At 40.0% G+C, this 18433-nt stretch overlaps 1 protein-coding gene across 1 annotated transcript in view; it reads right to left on the bottom strand.

Annotated features, from left to right (window-relative positions):
* The window catches only part of adgrl4 (adhesion G protein-coupled receptor L4), a 522719-nt gene that overhangs the window by 43926 nt on the left and 460360 nt on the right, over positions 1 to 18433 (bottom strand). The window contains exons 11-12 of the mRNA XM_034293731.1: positions 15423 to 15606; positions 5837 to 5950 (exon numbers count right to left, since the gene is read on the bottom strand). Coding sequence (XP_034149622.1) covers positions 5837 to 5950; positions 15423 to 15606 — 298 coding nt within the window. The remainder of the gene's footprint in view (positions 1 to 5836; positions 5951 to 15422; positions 15607 to 18433) is intronic.

Raw genomic sequence — 18433 nt, 5'->3', positions numbered from 1 at the left:
GTCTCAGCCCCATGGTCTTACACTGCTATATTATTGTGCTGGGGGAGTAGGGTCAGTTCTCCTTCTTCACTATAAATCCTTTGACGTCTGTTGACGTTGTTTACAACATGTCATTTCGCTATCGTCACACTCAAGGTGTTCAGTACTCCAATAATCGATGTATCTTTCATTGTCGCTTTCATAAATGCCATGGTTGTCCTTTTTTTGTAAATGTAATCCGTGGACAGTGGTTTTATAGAAGAGGAGCTAGCATTTTCTTTCTACCATTTGCACTGCAATGTTTTGCCAGAATGTTTTGAGCAATATCAAAGTCTGGGATTTCCACATCGTCGTCTAATTCATCTTCTGAGTCATGGCATCATTGTACTCCAGAAAGTAGTATCTCACCACTTTGTTGATAACACTAGCAAAATTCAGGGCAGCAATGTGATTCCCAGCTGTAGCAATGGGATCGCAGTTGTCCATTTTTGAAAATCCCGGGATCACAATGATTTATTGACCAAGGAGTCATGTTATGACAAAAGCTGTTTACATGATAGACCAATCAGAACTCAGTAAGGCAGCATGTCCACCCCCTTCATTCTCTCAACCAATGGAAGGTAAAATCCTGTATTTTCCACAGGTTAAACAAGTGATTTAGTTTTAAATTACATTCGCATTTACACTTTGCATACTAGTCTGTTATTAAGTCACATTAAAGTTTCTTCAAGACCTACTTAAGGCTTCAAGAAAGCATTTCTGCAAAAAAGACAACATTTTTATCTTCTTACAAACGTCTCTCCTGAAAAGTAGCAACATGCAACATAAGCCCAGTTTCCCGAATTCTGTCACATTTAGAGATTAAAATGTTATTTTAGTATTAATTATTAAAAACCTTCTTTGATATTTTATTGTAATGGCTTTTTAAATGAACTTTTTTAAAAGAACAATATTTATGTAATGGAAGAATATTGGCCACTAAAAATGCCAAATGCCTATGCCAATTGGCATTTCAGTTTGTAATTAAAATAAAACTGCCATTTTGAAAGTTACACCCTCCTCCTTCCATTACTTTTTCTAAATAGGTGTATATTACATTTCTCCATTGTCGGAATTCTAAACTGACGAACAGAAAACTATTTGGAAACTATTTACCTGTTTATTTACCCTGTTTTACGACTTAATCCGCCAAAAGCCCACGACACTTAGCGTTGGTACCAAAATGGTACCCAGGTGCTAATCATCCCTCACTGAATGCATGACGTCAATGGAGGAATGCCCGAAACTCCCAGATGAATGAAAACCTAATTAAGCTATTATTGAAACATAATGCTAACTATAACTATATTGTCTATAGCTTTTTGTTTAGGCTTATTCATCAAAAATCTATCGAAAATGTAAATCTACATTATTTTAGGAGGGAAAGAGAAACTAAATCGCACACACATCCTATCTTCTCTGAATTTTCTCTGCCTATTTTACTGAAGATTAATACTCTACAAAATAATTATTCACAAAACAGTAGTAATATATGGCAGTAATCTAGGAGACTAGAGATATCCATTGGCATTGAAATTAACGCACAACAACCCCCGGGAGAGACGTGCAAATAGAGACTATTCATTTCGGACAAGGGCTCAGTTTCCCAATACCGTGGCACTTACCACGGTTTAACAATGCACATAGCCTTAAGATGGACTTTGTTACAACGGATTTGCATATGTTTGCCAAACCACCATGAACGTCGCTCTTTAAAGTGCATCACAAGTGCTACATACGGCCGTTTGAAATGGAATTAGGTAATTTTGGAGGTTTAGAAAGGAATTCGGCATGCATATGTTTTGATGTATAGCCTATTTGTTGCATTTTGATATAGCTTGATTACTCATCAGAAGCATATAAAATAGCTGGCGATGTATTGTACTACTATTTAGCCATCAATAGGAAAATGCAAAACTCAAAGTAGTGAAATGTCAGAAGAATGGGACTGGTGTATTACAGCCAAACAAAAGCATATCTCCGGAAATCGATCACGTGACAACCAATTATCAGTTCCTCCGGTTGCTATATAGAATATATGTTACTTAAGTCATAGCAATGTTGAGGGAGGCACTATTTCACAAAAATGGTAAAGTGCCTGTTAAGATGGACTAAGGAGTGGTCCGGAGCACTCGTTAATTAAAAAGCGATATTACGTGCCATTTAAGTAATGATGCTTTCGGGAAACACTCTGATAAAATAACGAGTGCATCTTATGATCATCTTAGTGCTTTGGGAAACCGGGCCCTGGTCTTTTTCTACAGGTGCTGGTCATAAAATTAGAATATCATCAAAAGGTTGATTTATTTCAGTAATTCAATTCAAAAAGTGAAACAAAAAGTATATTATATTCATTCATTACACACAGACTGATATATTTCAAATGTTTATTTCTTTTAATTGTGATAATTATAACTGACAACTAATGAAAATCCCCAATTCAGTATCTCCGAAAATTAAAATATTACTTAAGACCAATACAAAAAAAAATATTTGTTGAAATATTGGCCAACTGAAAAGTATGAACATGAAAAGTATGAGCATGTACAGCACTCAATACTTAGTTGGGGCTCCTTTTGCCTGAATAACTGCAGCAATGCAGCGTGGCATGGAGTCGATCAGTCTGTGGCACTGCTCAGGTGTTATGAGAGCCCAGGTTGCTCCGATAGTGGCCTCCAGCTCTTCTGAATTGTAGGGTCTGGCGTATCGCATCTTCTTCTTCACAATACCCCATAGATTTTCTATAGGGTTAGGTCAGGCGAGTTTGCTGGCCAATTAAGAACAGGGATACCATGGTCCTTAAACCAGGTACTGGTAGCTTTGGCACTGTGAAAATGAAATCTGCATCTCCATAAAGTTGGTCAGCAGCAGGAAGCATGAAGTGCTCTAACACTTCCTGGTAGACGGCTGCGTTGACCTTGGACCTCAGAAAACACAATGGACCAACACCAGCGGATGACATGGCACCCCAAACCATCACTGACTGTGGAAACTTTACACTGAACTTCAAGCAACATGGATTCTGTGCCTCTCCTCTCTTCCTCCAGACTCTGGGACCTTGATTTCCAAAGGAAATGCTAAATTTACTTTAATCAGAGAACATACAGTGGGGCAAAAGGGTATTTAGTCAGCCACCAATTGTGCAAGTTCTCCCACTTAAAAAGATGAGAGAGGCCTGTAATTTCCATCATAGGTACACTTCAACTATGAGAGACAAAATGAGAAGAAATAAATCCAGAAAATCAATGTTTTAAATGAATTTATTGGTAAATTCCTCTGTAAAATAAGTATTTGGTCACCTACAAACAAGCAAGATTTCTGGCTCTCACAGACCTCTAACTTCTTCTTTAAGAGGCTCCTCTGTCCTCCACTCGTTACCTGTATTAATGGCACCTGTTTGAACTTGTTATCAGTATAAAAGACATCTGTCCACAACCTCAAACAGTCACACTCCAAACTCCACTATGGCCAAGACCAAAGAGCTGTCACAGGACACCAGAAACAAAATTGTAGACCTGCACCAGGCTGGGAAAACTGAATCTGCAATAGGTAAGCAGCTTGGTGTGAAGAAATCAACTGTGGGAGCAATTATAAGAAAATGGAAGACATACAAGACCACTGATAATCTCCTTCGATCCGGGGCTCCACGCAAGATCTCACCCTGTGGGGTCAAAATGATCACAAGAACGGTGAGCAAAAATCCCGGAACCACACGGGGGGACCATGTGAATGACCAGCAGAGAGCTGGGACCAAAGGTACAAAGGCTACCATCAGTAACACACTACACCGCCAGAGACTCAAATCCTGCAGTGCAAGACGTGTCCCCCTGTTTAAGCCAGTACATGTCTAGGCCTGTCTGAGGTTTGCTAGAGAGCATTTGGATGGTCCAGAAGAGGATTGGGAGAATGTCATATGGTCAGATGAAACCAAAATATAACTTTTTGGTAAAAACTCAACTCGTTGTGTTTGGAGGAGAAAGAACGCTGAGTTGCATCCAAAGAACACCATACCTACTGTGAAGCACGGGGGTGTAAACATCATGCTTTGGGGCTGTTTTTCTGCAAAGGGACCAGGACGACTGATCCGTGCAAAGGAAAGAATGAATAGGGCCATGTTTTGTGAGATTTTGAGTGAAAACCTCCTTCCATCAGCAAGGGCATTGAAGATGAAACATGGCTGGGTCTTTCAGCATGACAATGATCCCAAACACACTGCCCGGGCAACGAAGGAGTGGCTTCGTAAGAAGCATTTCAAGGTCCTGGAGTGGCCTAGCCAGTCACCAGATCTCAACCCCATTGAAAATCTTTGGAGGGAGTTGAAAGACCGTGTTGCCCAGCGGCAGCCCCAAAACATCACTGCTATAGAGGAGATCTGCATGGAGGAATGGGCCAAAATACCAGCAATAGTGTGTGAAAACCTTGTGAAGACTTACAGAAAACATTTGACTTCTGTCATTGCCAACAAAGGGTATATAACAAAGAATTGAGATGAACTTTGGTTATTTCACAATCCTCTCCAGGGTGCGATTATCCCTATTGCTTGTACACTTTTTTCTACCACATCTTTTCCTTCCCTTCGCCTCTCTATTAATGTGCTTGGACACAGAGCTCTGTGAACAGCCAGCCTCCTTAGCTATGACCTTTTGTGTCTTGCCCTCCTTGTGCAAGGTGTCAGTGTTCGTCTTTTGGACAGCTGTCAAGTCAGCAGTCTTCCCCATGATTGTGTTGCCTACAGAACTAGACTGAGAGACCATTTAAAGGCCTTTGTAGGTGTTTTGGGTTAATTAGCTGATTAGAGTGTGGCACCAGGTGTCTTTAATATTGAACCTTTTCACAATATTCTAATTTTCTGAGATACTGAATTTGGGTTTTTCATTAGTTGTCTGTTATAATCAAAGAAATAAACACTTGAAATATATCAGTCTGTGTGGAATGAATTTATACATTATACAAGTTTCACTTTTTGAATGGAATTACTGAAATAAATACACTTTTTGATGATATTCTAATTTTATGACCAACACCTGTAGAAAAAGACCAGGGCCTGGTTTCCCAAAGCACTAAGATGATCATAAGATGCACTCGTTATATTATCAGTGTGTTTCCCGAAAGCATCATTACTTAAATGGCACGTAATATCGCTTGTTAATTAACGAGTGCTCCGGACCACTCCTTAGTCCATCTTAACAGGCACTTTACCGTTTTTGTGAAATAGTGCCTCTCTCAAAATGCGAGATGTGATCGCAAAAAAATTATATATAAAAAGTATCACAATTGTTTTGATTTAGCAACTGTATGTATTCTTTTTTTTGTCATTTTTTTCCCTATGTTGAGACTTTCAATACAAACACATTCTTGTATTTTTCATATTCATTAACCATTTAAAACAAACAAATTCTGTAATTCATAATTTTTTAGACTATTCTATATAGTTTGATAACAACCCAGTAGACCCATGCTCTGGATGAATGGTGATGCTGCGGAGGACAATGTCCATGCTAATATGGACGATTCATATTCTAATGACACCAAATGGCGTTCAGCTCTGGCGGTTACTAGGGGTCAAAAACGCCTGGAGGTTCTAGTGTTAACACATTTCACACTTTTGCAATGCAAGAGAATATATGCAAACTTCAAAACTCAGCCTTAAGCCTTGTACATTTTCGCACTGCTGAGGTGTGCAACTATTTCCTGGCAACACACTGTCATATTTTAATACTCATATAATGCATTATGAGAAGATTTAAATAGTTGGATAATACAGTATGCATATGGGCTCCATAGAAAGGGTTAGAAATGCAGATTTTTTATCTCTTACCATTTGTGCTCCCCTCCAGTCTTTTTGGATGTAAATGAACATGATCTCCTCCCATGAATACAGAGAGCATGGTTTTCTTTCTTTGATGGACATCAAAACTGTAGAGCTTCATCTCTGTATAAGAAATAACAATGATTTAGTTGAGCGTGTGAATGCATTTCCATCAATAGTAAACAGATTTCCAATAAACCTACACTGTAACAACACGCAGGCATGTAACCTCCATTTGTCATGTATCATGTACATCTTACATTTTATGGGTATGTTTTCCTTTGAGTGATCTTGGGGCACTTATTATGGGTCGGGCACATATACATAAGTGCTTGGTTTGCGTTCAGACGCAAGAGTAATTAGCACTTAAGCCAAGTCCTGATATACGATTGCTACATTCACACTGTGATGGCAATTCCATTGATCAGAACTCTTAAAGGAGGAAGTACAGAGACAAAATTCTCTTGGCACAATTTAACCATTTATTTATTTGAAAATAGAGAGACGCGTCACATGCTAACAAACATAATCATCCGAGGAGTCTCTAACTTAAAACGTGAACAGTTCGTATTTATAGTGGTAAAGGGGTGTGGCAAGATTCTTTCTTTCTTAACTCAACTGAACACATTCCCTTTGTTCTATTACTACCTAGTCTTCAAACAAGGGGCAAGCTGTCCTCCCCCCACATGGGTAACCTATTGAACTCTAAAGAGCTCTTACAGAATCTGGACATGAGTTATACAGATGCGCAGATAAAGAGTAACCATTTCATCTGCTGACACCAGTCAATGATGCCCCCTAGGCAAATACCAGATCCCCCACATTCCTTTTCTAATTTGGAAAAGGGGCTCTCAGTCCTTTAATCAGTGAGAATACATTGGTTAGAGAAATTTCCAAAACAAAACTGGTTACTTTTCAGTTTGGAAAGCTGTTCTGACAAGTCATGCAAGAAATACAAAGTCCCCCAGACCAGAGGTTGGCAGATGCATTTTTTGGTTATTCCAAAAGACAAAAGATTGCAAATAGAAAGTGATTTTACGAATTAACTTGGACAAATTAGAATTTTGATAATCTGTGTTGTGATTTTATCAGGCTGACTACAGAAGTGCCTCATATCAGCACTAACAATTGTGATCATGTTGATTTAGCCTGTTCTTTATTCCTACCTAAAGCTAGGCATGTTCAAACAATGAAAGTGCCAAATCCTCCATTCGCTAACATTGAGTGGATGCAGCTGTCAGTGATTTTATTGATAGTTCTGTGATAAACGCTATCACAGAATGATGAGAAGTAGAAGAAGTAGAAGGACAGTAGAAGTAGAAGGACAGAACCGAGTTGCAATATAAAAAGATTATACAAGTCAGCTCTTGGTAATTCAAGAATGAAAACGAAAATGGCTGCACATGTAAACAGTAATTAGCCAAACAAGCTCAATGTAATCTTCATAAAGGTGTTTTTCACTGATTGTATTTGTCGATTACTAAATATGCAAGAAATCTAAATTCATTATTTTCCACAATCTTTAGTGAAATATTGAATGATCACGTAAATAAACGCATTATTAACTCACAAATCGTCTGATAGTTATATGTTTATAGCATATAGCATATGTTTTATTGATGCAACAAGTGGAGTGATACTCAGGAAAATAAAATCTTAGAAGGTTGCTCAATAATTATTCAGTATACTCTTTAACATTACTACTGGCCAAAATAGTTTCAAAATCTAATTTTAACCAGTTGAAATCAGAATACTGCTCCATATCTAATAAGCAACATGGTGTTTATGGGCTGCTGTGGTGCCAATTTGTGTTGTCTCATAATATACAGTTGTTCAATTGTCAGCGCATACTGAAATAATGTGCATTAAGAAATCACGTTAAGGGGCCTTGTGAAACGGTTCAAATCTGTCATTTGATGCTATAGAAGTAGCGTTTTTTCACAAATTCAGAATTGCAGAAAAACCTTTACGCTTGACTTAATGGGTCCCAAATGAAAATACGTTCCTTGGGAGATGTACTTATATGTCTCTTTTTGAGATTTAATTTTAAACACTGTGAGTGTGGAGAGCTTGCAAATGTGGGAAACCTCAATAGCATCACCATGTTGTAGATATAAAATGTATTGTTGTATCATCTTTGTTAACATATGCAAGTAGAATTATTATAACATTATCCTTGTAGGAGATGTGTCTACAGTGGATATAAAAAATCTACACACCCCTGTTAATATTCCAGGTTCTTGTGATGTAAAAGAATGAGACAAAGATAAATCATGTGAGAACTTTTTCCACCAACGTGAACAATTCCATTGAAAAACAAACTGAAATCTTTGAGGGTGAAAAATTTTAAATAAACTCACAATAACCTGTTTGCATAAGAGTGCACACCCTTAAACTTGAAGCACCTTTTGATTTTATTACAGCACTCAGTCTTTTTTGGTACGAGTCTATTAGCATGGCACATCTTGACGTGGCAATATTTGCCCACTCTTCTTTGCAAAAGCTCTCCAAATCTGTCGATTGCGAGGACATCTCCTGTCCACAGCCCTCTTCAGATCACCCCACAGATGTTCAATTGGATTTAAGTTTTGGCTCTGGCTAGGCCATTCTAAAACGTTTATCTTCTTCTGGCAAAGCCATGTTTTTGTGGATTTGGATGTGTGCTTTGGGTCATTGTCGTGCTGAAAGGTAAACTTCCTCTTCATCTTTCTAACGGACGCCTGTCAGGAAAATCCTACTAGAACAGTTGAACTTTATTTGTGATTAATCAGAGTCACTTTAAATGTTGGCAGGTGTGTAATGACTTATTTTTAACATGAGTTTGAATGTGATTGGTTAATTCTAAACATTCCCAGTTATAAGAAGGTGTGTACACTTATGCAACCACGTTATTGTAAGGTTTTTATTTTTCGTTTTTCCCCCTTGAAGAATTTAGTTTGTAATTCAATTGAATTGTTCACATTATAGGTCACATTAAAAGTGGAAAAAGTTCTGACATGATTGATCTTTGTCTCATTCTTTTACATCACAAAAATCTGGCATTTTAACAGGGTTAAAGTGTATAAAGGGTATACTTTTTATATCCACTGTATATATGTGCAAAACCACGCTGCTGCACATGTTCATCTGTCAATGGCGGCCATATTTTTGAACATACTTGCCTGATTTATATAACTTTTGAAGACCATCGTCTATAGATGCCAAATATGAAGATACGTGAAGATCGGTCATTATGTGCCAGAGTAGTGTTTTTCACAAATTCAAAATGGCCGCCAATCCATTAAAGTGAAGTTAATGAGTCCCAAAGGCAAATATGCTCCTCATAAGGAGGTGGAGTTATCTACCTCTTTTCAAGGCTGTATCTCAAACGGGGTGAGTAAGGTGACCTTGCTAATGTGAAAAACCTCAATAGTGCCCCTGTGTGGTTGATATAAAAATAATTGCAGTCATTTTTTCCGTATGGTCCTTGTCAATATACATACCAAGTATAATCATTATACCATTATCCTTGTAGGAGATGTGTTTATAATAGGGCTGCAACGATTAGTCAACAATGATTATAGACATTCGTCGAACTCGTCGTTCCACAGGTGTTCTTAAGGGGGGAGGCTGCAATCTTGGCACTTTTCCCCTTAAAAATATTTCTGGTTGTTCATTTGTAACTGCAATGCACTACAGGAAGTGCTTGGGGCAGTATCGCTTCCATTGTCTGCCATGACTGCAAGGCTAGTACTCATGAAGAAGTATGAATGACGGAGCAGCAGTGAGAAATACCAAAACTTTCATTAGTACAGGAGCATTTCATCAAAAACATACCAGCAAAACAAGTTCAGTGCAAACAATATAAAGCAGAGTTGTCATTTCACGGCAGCACTACAGTGATTCATGAACATCTTAAACGTAAGCACCCTGAAGCTGTGTTGTCTGCTCCGCATGGGTACGTTTTGGGACCATTTCGTGCTTTAGTCAATTACCTATAATATTAGTATCGTAATGTTTGTTAGTTTACCCGTCTGAAATCAAGGTCTCATGGATGGTGCTGGCTAAGAGCCAGTATTTCAGTTGTTAGCTAATGCGTTAAGTGCAATATTAAATCAGTGAATTATAGGAGTAGCCTACCCTGTCTCGTCTTTCCTATTTTATTCCTTGTGTTGATACTACTGTTCTTTCTGAACAGTAAACCTGCTCCACTTAACAATAGCTAGTTAGTCTGTGTGTTGGAATTATATCAGTAATTCAGTTGTAAGATATTTAATTAGTTTAATGGTTTAATTAGTTTATCACAGATAGGTTACTATGATACATAACCTTCAACTTGTTAATTAATGCAGCTTATTGATTGGTTCTTTCTGTTTTAGTAGTACTGAAGAGAGGCCCATGTACCCTTCAAATGGCTTAAGTCTTGACAGAGAACATCCTCATTTAATGAATTGATTTTTATTGTGATCACATTAATGTTACAAATAGATTTAATTAAGCTATCAAGCTTAAGTTTCATATTCATATGCTTCATGGGTCTTTATTTTAATTTGCTATGGGAACTTATGTTATGTTAAGGCAGAGACTGGACAACTAGGTGACATTTACAGCTGTGCAGACTTGAGCAGGTTAAGTAAACATGCACTGGTGCCCGGTACAGCAGCCCCGCCCACAGCAGAGATAGAGGGCGTGACAAAATTAATCGTTGACTAAGTGACGAATCTAAAAAATAATCAACAGATTAGTCGACTACCAAAATAATAATTAGTCGCAGCCCTAGTCTAGATGCCATGTGCAAAACCACGCCCCCGAACATCTTCATTAATAAATAGCATCCATGTTTTTTGACATACTGGCCGGGCTGATATAACTTTTGAGGACCTTGGTCCCTAGATGCCAAATATCAAAGTAGGTGAAGATCGGACATTTGGTGCCAGAAAAGTTAATTATTTAGTGTTTTTAAAAAAATCCACAATGGCAGTAAATCCATCATTGCAAACTTTTTGGATCCCAATGGCAAAACATTTCACCATGAGGAGATAACAATTTTCAAGACTCTAGGTCACAAGGGGTGGGCGTGGTGAGCTTGCAAAAAGTGCATCTTTCGAGGCTTGTGACAGCACCTCCTTGAGGCTGACATGCATGCCAGAAATTGCGTCCTTTGGCCCTTTACTACCATACATTTTTTTTTACTTTTAAGCCATTTTATCTCACGGGAATAATAATTATTAGCCCGGCTAATAATAATAATAATTAAAGCGGCAAGCAGCATTGAGCAGGTTTCTGCAAACAGTACTTGACATCTTTATTGCACCATTTGTGCTGAGAAACCCATATGAACGCAGTAGTACCAAATGTGGCATAGATGATTTTAAGTTAAGTTGGAGTGTTTTTACATATTCAAAATGATGGAGTTAATGGGTTCCACAACCTCTTTTCAGGGCTCCAACTCAAGCGGATGAATGTCGTAAGGTTGCATATGTCCAAAAAATCTATAGTGCCACCGTGTGATTAAATAAAAAGAGCTTACACACATTGTCGTCTAAAGATTGTGAAGTAAAGATTAAATCTGATTAAGCATGTAAGAATTGTGTGCCTATACGCGCAAAACCACACATCTATACAAGTTCATACGTCAATAGCGGACACATTTTTTGTCTTACCTGGTATATATAAATTTTGAAGACCTTTGACCATAGATGCCACATATTAATTCAAGTGAATATTTGGTGCCATAGGAGAAGTTTTAAGGCTTTTTCACAAATTCAAAATGTTAATAGATCCCAATTGCAAATATGTTCCTTTTTTTGGCGATGGACTTAACTACTTCTATTCAGGGCTGTAACAAAAACGAGGTGAGCATGGTGAGCTGGCAAATGTAAAAATCCCATTATCGCCACCATGTGGTGGATTGAAAATTGCTTGCACTAATTTTTGTCATCTCATTGTCGTCAACACATGCAACAATTACAATTATAATACCATTATTCAAATAACCTTTAATGATGGAAACCATTTTGAGGACTGTGACGTCGCCCGGTATGGCGCAGCCAGGGCCCCACCCTGGAGCCAGGCCCGAGGTTGGGGCTCGTATGTGAGCGCCTGGTGGCCGGGCCTTTCCCCACGGGGTCCAGCCGTGCTCAGTCCGAAGGAGCGACGTGGGGCCGCCTTCCCGTGGTCTCACCACCTACAGGAGGGACCATAAGGGGTCGGTGCGTAGAGGATCGGGCGGCAGTCGAAGGCGGGGGCCTCGACAACCCGATCCCTGGAGGAAGCTGGACAGACTCGGCAGACCCAAGCGTACTGTAAGGGTCTGCTGGGAACGTCTGGCCGATTCTCCTGTCAGAGAGATCTCCCACCTCCGGCAGAGCTTCGACCGGATCCTGAGGGAGGCTGGAGATATTGAGTCCAAGTGGACCATGTTCTCCACCTCCATTGTCGAAGCGGCTGCTCAGAGCTGTGGCCGTAAGGTCTCCGGTGCCTGTCGAGGCGGCAATCCCCGAACCCGGTGGTGGACACCGGAAGTAAGGGATGCCGTCAAGCTGAAGAAGGAGTCCTATCAGGCCTGGGTTGGCTTGTGGGACTCCTGAGGCAGCTGACGGGTACGGACAGGCCAAGCGGACTGCAGCCCGGGTGGTTGTGGAGGCAAAAACTTGGGCCTGGGAGGAGTTCGGTGAGGCCATGGAGAAGGACTATCGGCTGGCCTCGAAGAGATTCTGGCAAACCATCCGGCGCCTCAGGAGAGGGAAACAGTGCCCTACCAACGCTGTTTACAGTAGAGGTGGGCAGCTGTTGACTTCAACTGGGGATGTCGTCGGGCGGTGGAAGGAGTACTTCGAGGATCTCCTCAATCCCGCCGTCACGTCTTCCATTGAGGAAGCAGAGGATGAGGGCTCAGAGGTGGACTCGTCCATCACCCGGGCTGAAGTCACAGAGGTGGTTAAGAAACTCCTCGGTGGCAAGGCACCGGGGGTGGATGAGATCCGCCCTGAGTACCTCAAGTCTCTGGATGTTGTGGGGCTGTCTTGGCTGACACGCCTGTGGAACATCGCGTGGCAGTCGGGGACAGTGCCTCTGGTATGGCAGACCGGTGTGGTGGTCCCTCTTTTTAAGAAGGGGGACCGGAGGGTGTGTTCCAACTATAGGGGGATCACACTTCTCAGCCTCCCCGGGAAAGTCTATGCCAGGGTTCTGGAGAGGTGAATACGGCCGATAGTAGAACCTCGGATTCAGGAGGAGCAGGAGCTTGGTCCACATTGCCGGCAGTAAGTCTGACTTGTTCCCTGTGCATGTTGGACTCCAGCAGGGCTGCCCTTTGTCACCGGTTCTGTTCGTATATTTTATGGACAGAATTTCTAGGCGCAGCCAGGGGCCGGAGGGTGTCAGGTTTGGGGACCACACGATTTCGTCTCTGCTCTTTGCGGATGATGTTGTCGTGTTGGCCCCTTCAAGCCAGGACCTTCAGCATGCACTTGGACGTTTTGCAGCCGAGTGTGAAGCGGTGGGGATGAAAATCAGTACCTCCAAATCCGAGGCCATGGTCCTCAGTCGGAAAAGGGTGGCTTGCCCACTTCAGGTTGGTGGAGAGTGCCTGCCTCAAGTGGAGGAGTTTAAGTATCTAGGGGTCCTGTTCACGAGTGAGGGAAGGAAGGAACGGGAGATTGACAGACGGATCGGTGCAGCTTCTGCAGTAATGCGGTTGATGTATCGGTCTGTCGTGGTGAAGAAAGAGCTGAGCCGCAAGGCGAAGCTCTCGATTTACCGGTCAATCTACGTTCCTACTCTCACCTATGGTCATGAGCTTTGGGTCATGACCGAAAGGACAAGATCCCGGATACAGGCGGCCGAAATGAGCTTTCTCCGCAGGGTGGCTGGGCGATCCCTTAGAGATAGGGTGAGAAGCTCGGTCACCCGGGAGGAGCTCAGAGTAGAGCCGCTGCTCCTCCACATCGAGAGGGGTCAGCTGAGGTGGCTTGGGCATCTGTTTCGGATGCCTCCGGAACGCCTTCCTGGGAAGGTGTTCCGGTCCCGTCCCACCGGGAGGAGACCCCGGGGAAGACCTAGGACACGCTGGAGGGACTATGTCTCCCAGCTGGCCTGGGAACGCCTCGGTGTCCCCCCGGAAGAGCTGGGGGAAGTCTGGGCATCCCTGCTTAGACTGCTGCCCCCGCGACCCGGCCCAGGATAAGCGGAAGAAGATGGTATGGTATGGTATAGATAGCCGAGTCAATAAAAAACAGCGAATGATGCTAACGTTAGCAGTAAATGCTAATGACGTTACCTAGCTAGTAGGTAAATAAAGAGGGGGTGGGGGCCGCCAGTTGCCCATGCCTGGTTTAGCTAATAATAATTTGACCATTTAGAGATCTTGTCATGCTTTCAGGCCTCAATAGCTAATCTATGCTCATGTAGCAAAGTTAATTCTCTGTTTTCATTTGCATAATGACATTTGCATAAAAACTGCTAAAAAAGTCTCAGTCTAAGCTAGTGTTAATTCATCTTAAATCATTCTCGTGACATGAACATTATAACCAATGCTTTAGGTATTTAAAATGTGCCTTTGGCAGAAAGGGTGTTATTTGTTTAACCATCAGTAGATAACCCATTCTCAGGTCTTAATTAATTCATCTGTTTTCATTTGTTTCTACAGTTCCACTTCTGAGGGCTAAACTTATCAATTGCACCTTTAAATCGCACCATTAAATTAAAACGAAATCTGAGTTGTAATTTAACAACACCACATGGGCATGTAGGCTATATGCCCATGACCTACCGAAGTCAAACATTTTTACAGTAAGAATAGGGATGTTTTCCAAATAAATTAACATCTGGTATTGTTTCATTGTTGCCACCTGTAATAGACTTTGATCATCAAAATTAAACAATTAAACAAGATTGTTTGCTCAATCATTGATGTTAAAACACATACTTCAGTAAACATATCTTTGAAAATTATAATGATTATCTATTCTGTTCTGCATAATTTTACAAAAAGCTAAAGTTGAATTCATTAATATGCTGTGCGCTGGGGAAGAGCATAATAATTATATTTCCCATTTAATTAGGCTCCATTTATTACATTCTGAAAAATTCTAACAAATACCTATTTACATTGTTTGGTGCTTAAGGTGTACTGCTCTGATAGTGTCAGACTTATGACGTATCCATATTTATCTGATTCAGAAAATGATATTATAATACTAATTGAGGTCAATGTCCTGAAAACTATTGCAAAGTAACATGCAAGTAAACTCAATTTGCCAAACAGTGTCGGCAAAATAGCCATAACACAACATCTGTTGTTCTTTTTCCCTCAGTGTGATTACATTTGGTACACATGATCAGAGTTGTGATTTTAGTTTGTGTGAAAGAGGTTTCAAGTTGGCCACATGGGCACACTATAGGAAAGGAAAAACCATTGATTGTTGCTTGCAACAATAGATATACATAAAAACAATATGTGCATTCTGGCTAGTAGTAGCTTCAATGCTGAAACCCTCCAAATGCTGCTTGCAGCTTTAATTTGTAATTGTGACTCTGTTCAGTTGTGCTTGGTTACTGTTTGCCGGCAAATGCAATCGGTGTGTCCATGCCGACATTGGGGTCTTGGTCTTACCCATTTCACGCTCATAGATCTCAATCTCCGTTGTTGTTTCATAATTCTTGGCCAGGATCAGAGTACTCTCTTCCACTGTATGTAAGAGTTTGGTGATGGTGTAGTCCCGGTGCTCTTGTTTGATTCTCTTCCAAGCCACCAACTCATCTTTCTCAACCAAATTGTTCACCACATTTAAAAATGTCTGTGGGAGAAAAAGGAAGGCAGATTAACAAAATAATTTTAAGTATGAAGTAACAAAAAGGGATTTTTAGATATCCTTTTGTAAGTATACATTGGCTAATGGCAATGGACAGGAACTTAAGAAAATAAGTATTTCATACAGTGAGTAGACCCGAACCTATTAACTCATGAGCTAAATGAGTAGTGGAATGAAGACTGGTTAGTGAAGCCAAGGCTTGCTGTGAAACACAACCATCAGATAGCGTTTTGAAACACATAGTGCATTCAAAACATGCCTTAATACATTTGAAACTAGAGACTTGAGTCTAATCTTGAAATAATGAAATTAATAAATTTACTGATGAATGTCATTAAGTTTCTGCGCATGTCATGGATTATCAATAACAGGTGGTTATCAAAATACTGCAGACTATAGCTCAATGAGCTATGGACAGATACATAAATGCTTTGGAATGCCCGGTGTGAGTCCTGATGTTTGCTTTCTTATTTATTGTTTTGTTGAAACACTGGCAACACTGCGTTTGTAGATCCTACTTCAGGAATGTTTGTTCATCAGTTTTTAATATCACATCTTAAATCAAGCATTGCAGCCACCATATTTTATGAATGTTGAACTACAGCATTTCACTCATAGAGATTTATAATTCAAATGCATGATCACCACATGATGAATGAATCACGTGCTTTTCCAAAGCCTCTTGTAAAATGCAGGCTTCTACTGTATAGTTGTTCAATGCCTGAGACTTTCTAATACTGACATCTACTGGTCACCTTATTTAGTAATGTCAGGGGAAAAAGTTGCTACCCTATTCAATCCAGTGATGGTGCAACCGGTAGCGTAGTCGACTCATAATCATTAGATAGTTGTGCGAGATCAAAACCAGATTAAATTTAGCAAACTTTTTGAGTTCAAACGATACCATTTATTGTTGTTCATATAATTTGTTTCATTTACTGTGTCGTATGACACACTTGCCTTCATAATCCAAAACATTTCAACGATGCAGTTAAAAAAATCTTGAAAGGGAAGAATGTGGGATACAAGCCCACATTCAAATTCCCCTTCGCAATAACCATAACCACACCAAACCACTGTGCTACAAAGTTTTGTGTATTCTTATGGAAAGAAAAATCTACATAAACTGTAATGGTGTTGCAGTTCTATGTTCTGTGTTTTAGTTCTAGTTACATGTCTCTATTTAGTCTCATCATAGTGATTTGTTTCCGTTGTGTCTTTTTTACCCCTTATTTAAGTCCCTATTTAAGTTCCTCCTGCCCTTGTGTTTCTTGTCTGTCATTGTTTAATTGCTATGTTCCTACCCAAGTCCTGGTCTTATTAAAAGTAACTTTTTTTTGGAAAACCTCTGCCCCTGTGTCCTGCAACCTATTACTGAATGTGACAAACATTAAATGTGTGATATTTATTCCTGACCAGCAGGTGACACCCCTATGCAGTGAGCTGAAAAGCTTAGAGTGAATGAACCGTTTTTTGGAAATGAAACATTTCCCTTCATAGTGTGTGTGTTTGTGTGTTGTGTAATTACTCTTTCCTACCTTAGTTTGGATTTTGTAGCTACTAGTAGTAAAGCATCGTTTGGTCCTTCCAAAGTGCTCCATTAGAACTATGTATTTTTGTTATTATTAAAAGGGGACAGTTATTTAAACCAAATATTAATAAAAACGTGGCCTAGCCAGGGATTCAAACATGTAACATTCGAACATGTAACATAGTGGTGGCTCACTGATGTTTTGGGGGTGTGTGAGCTCTAAAGGCATGGGGAATCTTGTAAAAATTGATGGCAAGATGAATGCAGCATGTAATCAGAAAATACTAGCAGACTATTTTCATTCTTCTGCACGGAAGCTGTGCATGGGACACTCTTGGACTTTCCAGCATGACAATAACTCTAAGCAAAAGGCCACGTTGACCCCCCAGTGGTTACAGCAGAAAAAGGTGAAGGTTCTGGAGTGGCCATCACAGTCTCCTGACCCTAATATCATCAAGCCACTCTGGGGAGTTCTCAAACGTGTGGTTCATGCAAGACGACCAAAGACTTTGCATGACCTGGAGGCATTATGCCAAGACAAATGGGCAGCTATACCACCTGCAAGAATTTGGGGCCTCATAGACAACTATTACAAAAGACTGATGCTAAAGGGGGCAATACACAGTATTAAGAACTAAGGGTATGCATTTGTTTTGATTTATGATTGTGCTATTTTGTTATGACCTACAGTTGAACGTGAATCCCATAAGAAATAAAAGTGTGTTTTGACTGCTCACTCATGTTTTCTTTACAAATGGTACATATATTACCAATTCTGCAAGGGAATGCAAATCTTTTAGCACAACTGTAAAAATATTAACTTTTGGATGTTCCAGAGTAGACCTTTTTAGGCACGACAGATTGTAGAGGGCCTGGACACAGAACCTAGTCATTGTAGTTAGGCAATGTGTATAAGGACTACAATGACTAATGTTAAAAAACTGTACAATTCCTGCCAATTAGTCCACAACTCTGTTCTCGCATAGACTGTTCAAACTTAGCAAGCAAGCAAGTGAATTTATATAGCACCATTCATATATAGAAGCATTCAATGTACTTTACAAAGAAAAAGAAAAATATAAAAATACAATAGAATACTATAATAAAAACATATATTAAATAGGCAATTCATTGTGCATTGCATATATTAAGAAAATAGAAATAGAATAAAAACTAAATAAAATAAAACCATAGACTATACTGGTCAATTCCATAGCAGATTCCACAAGGAAGCTATGTTATTGTAAAAGCCCTAAGGCTAATAGTGTAGTTAAGTTTAAG

This window comes from Esox lucius, chromosome 8 (assembly GCF_011004845.1).
Source record: "Esox lucius isolate fEsoLuc1 chromosome 8, fEsoLuc1.pri, whole genome shotgun sequence".
NCBI lineage: Eukaryota > Metazoa > Chordata > Actinopteri > Esociformes > Esocidae > Esox > Esox lucius.
Note: the sequence above shows the minus strand (reverse complement) of the source record. Positions and strands in the feature narration are given on the sequence as shown.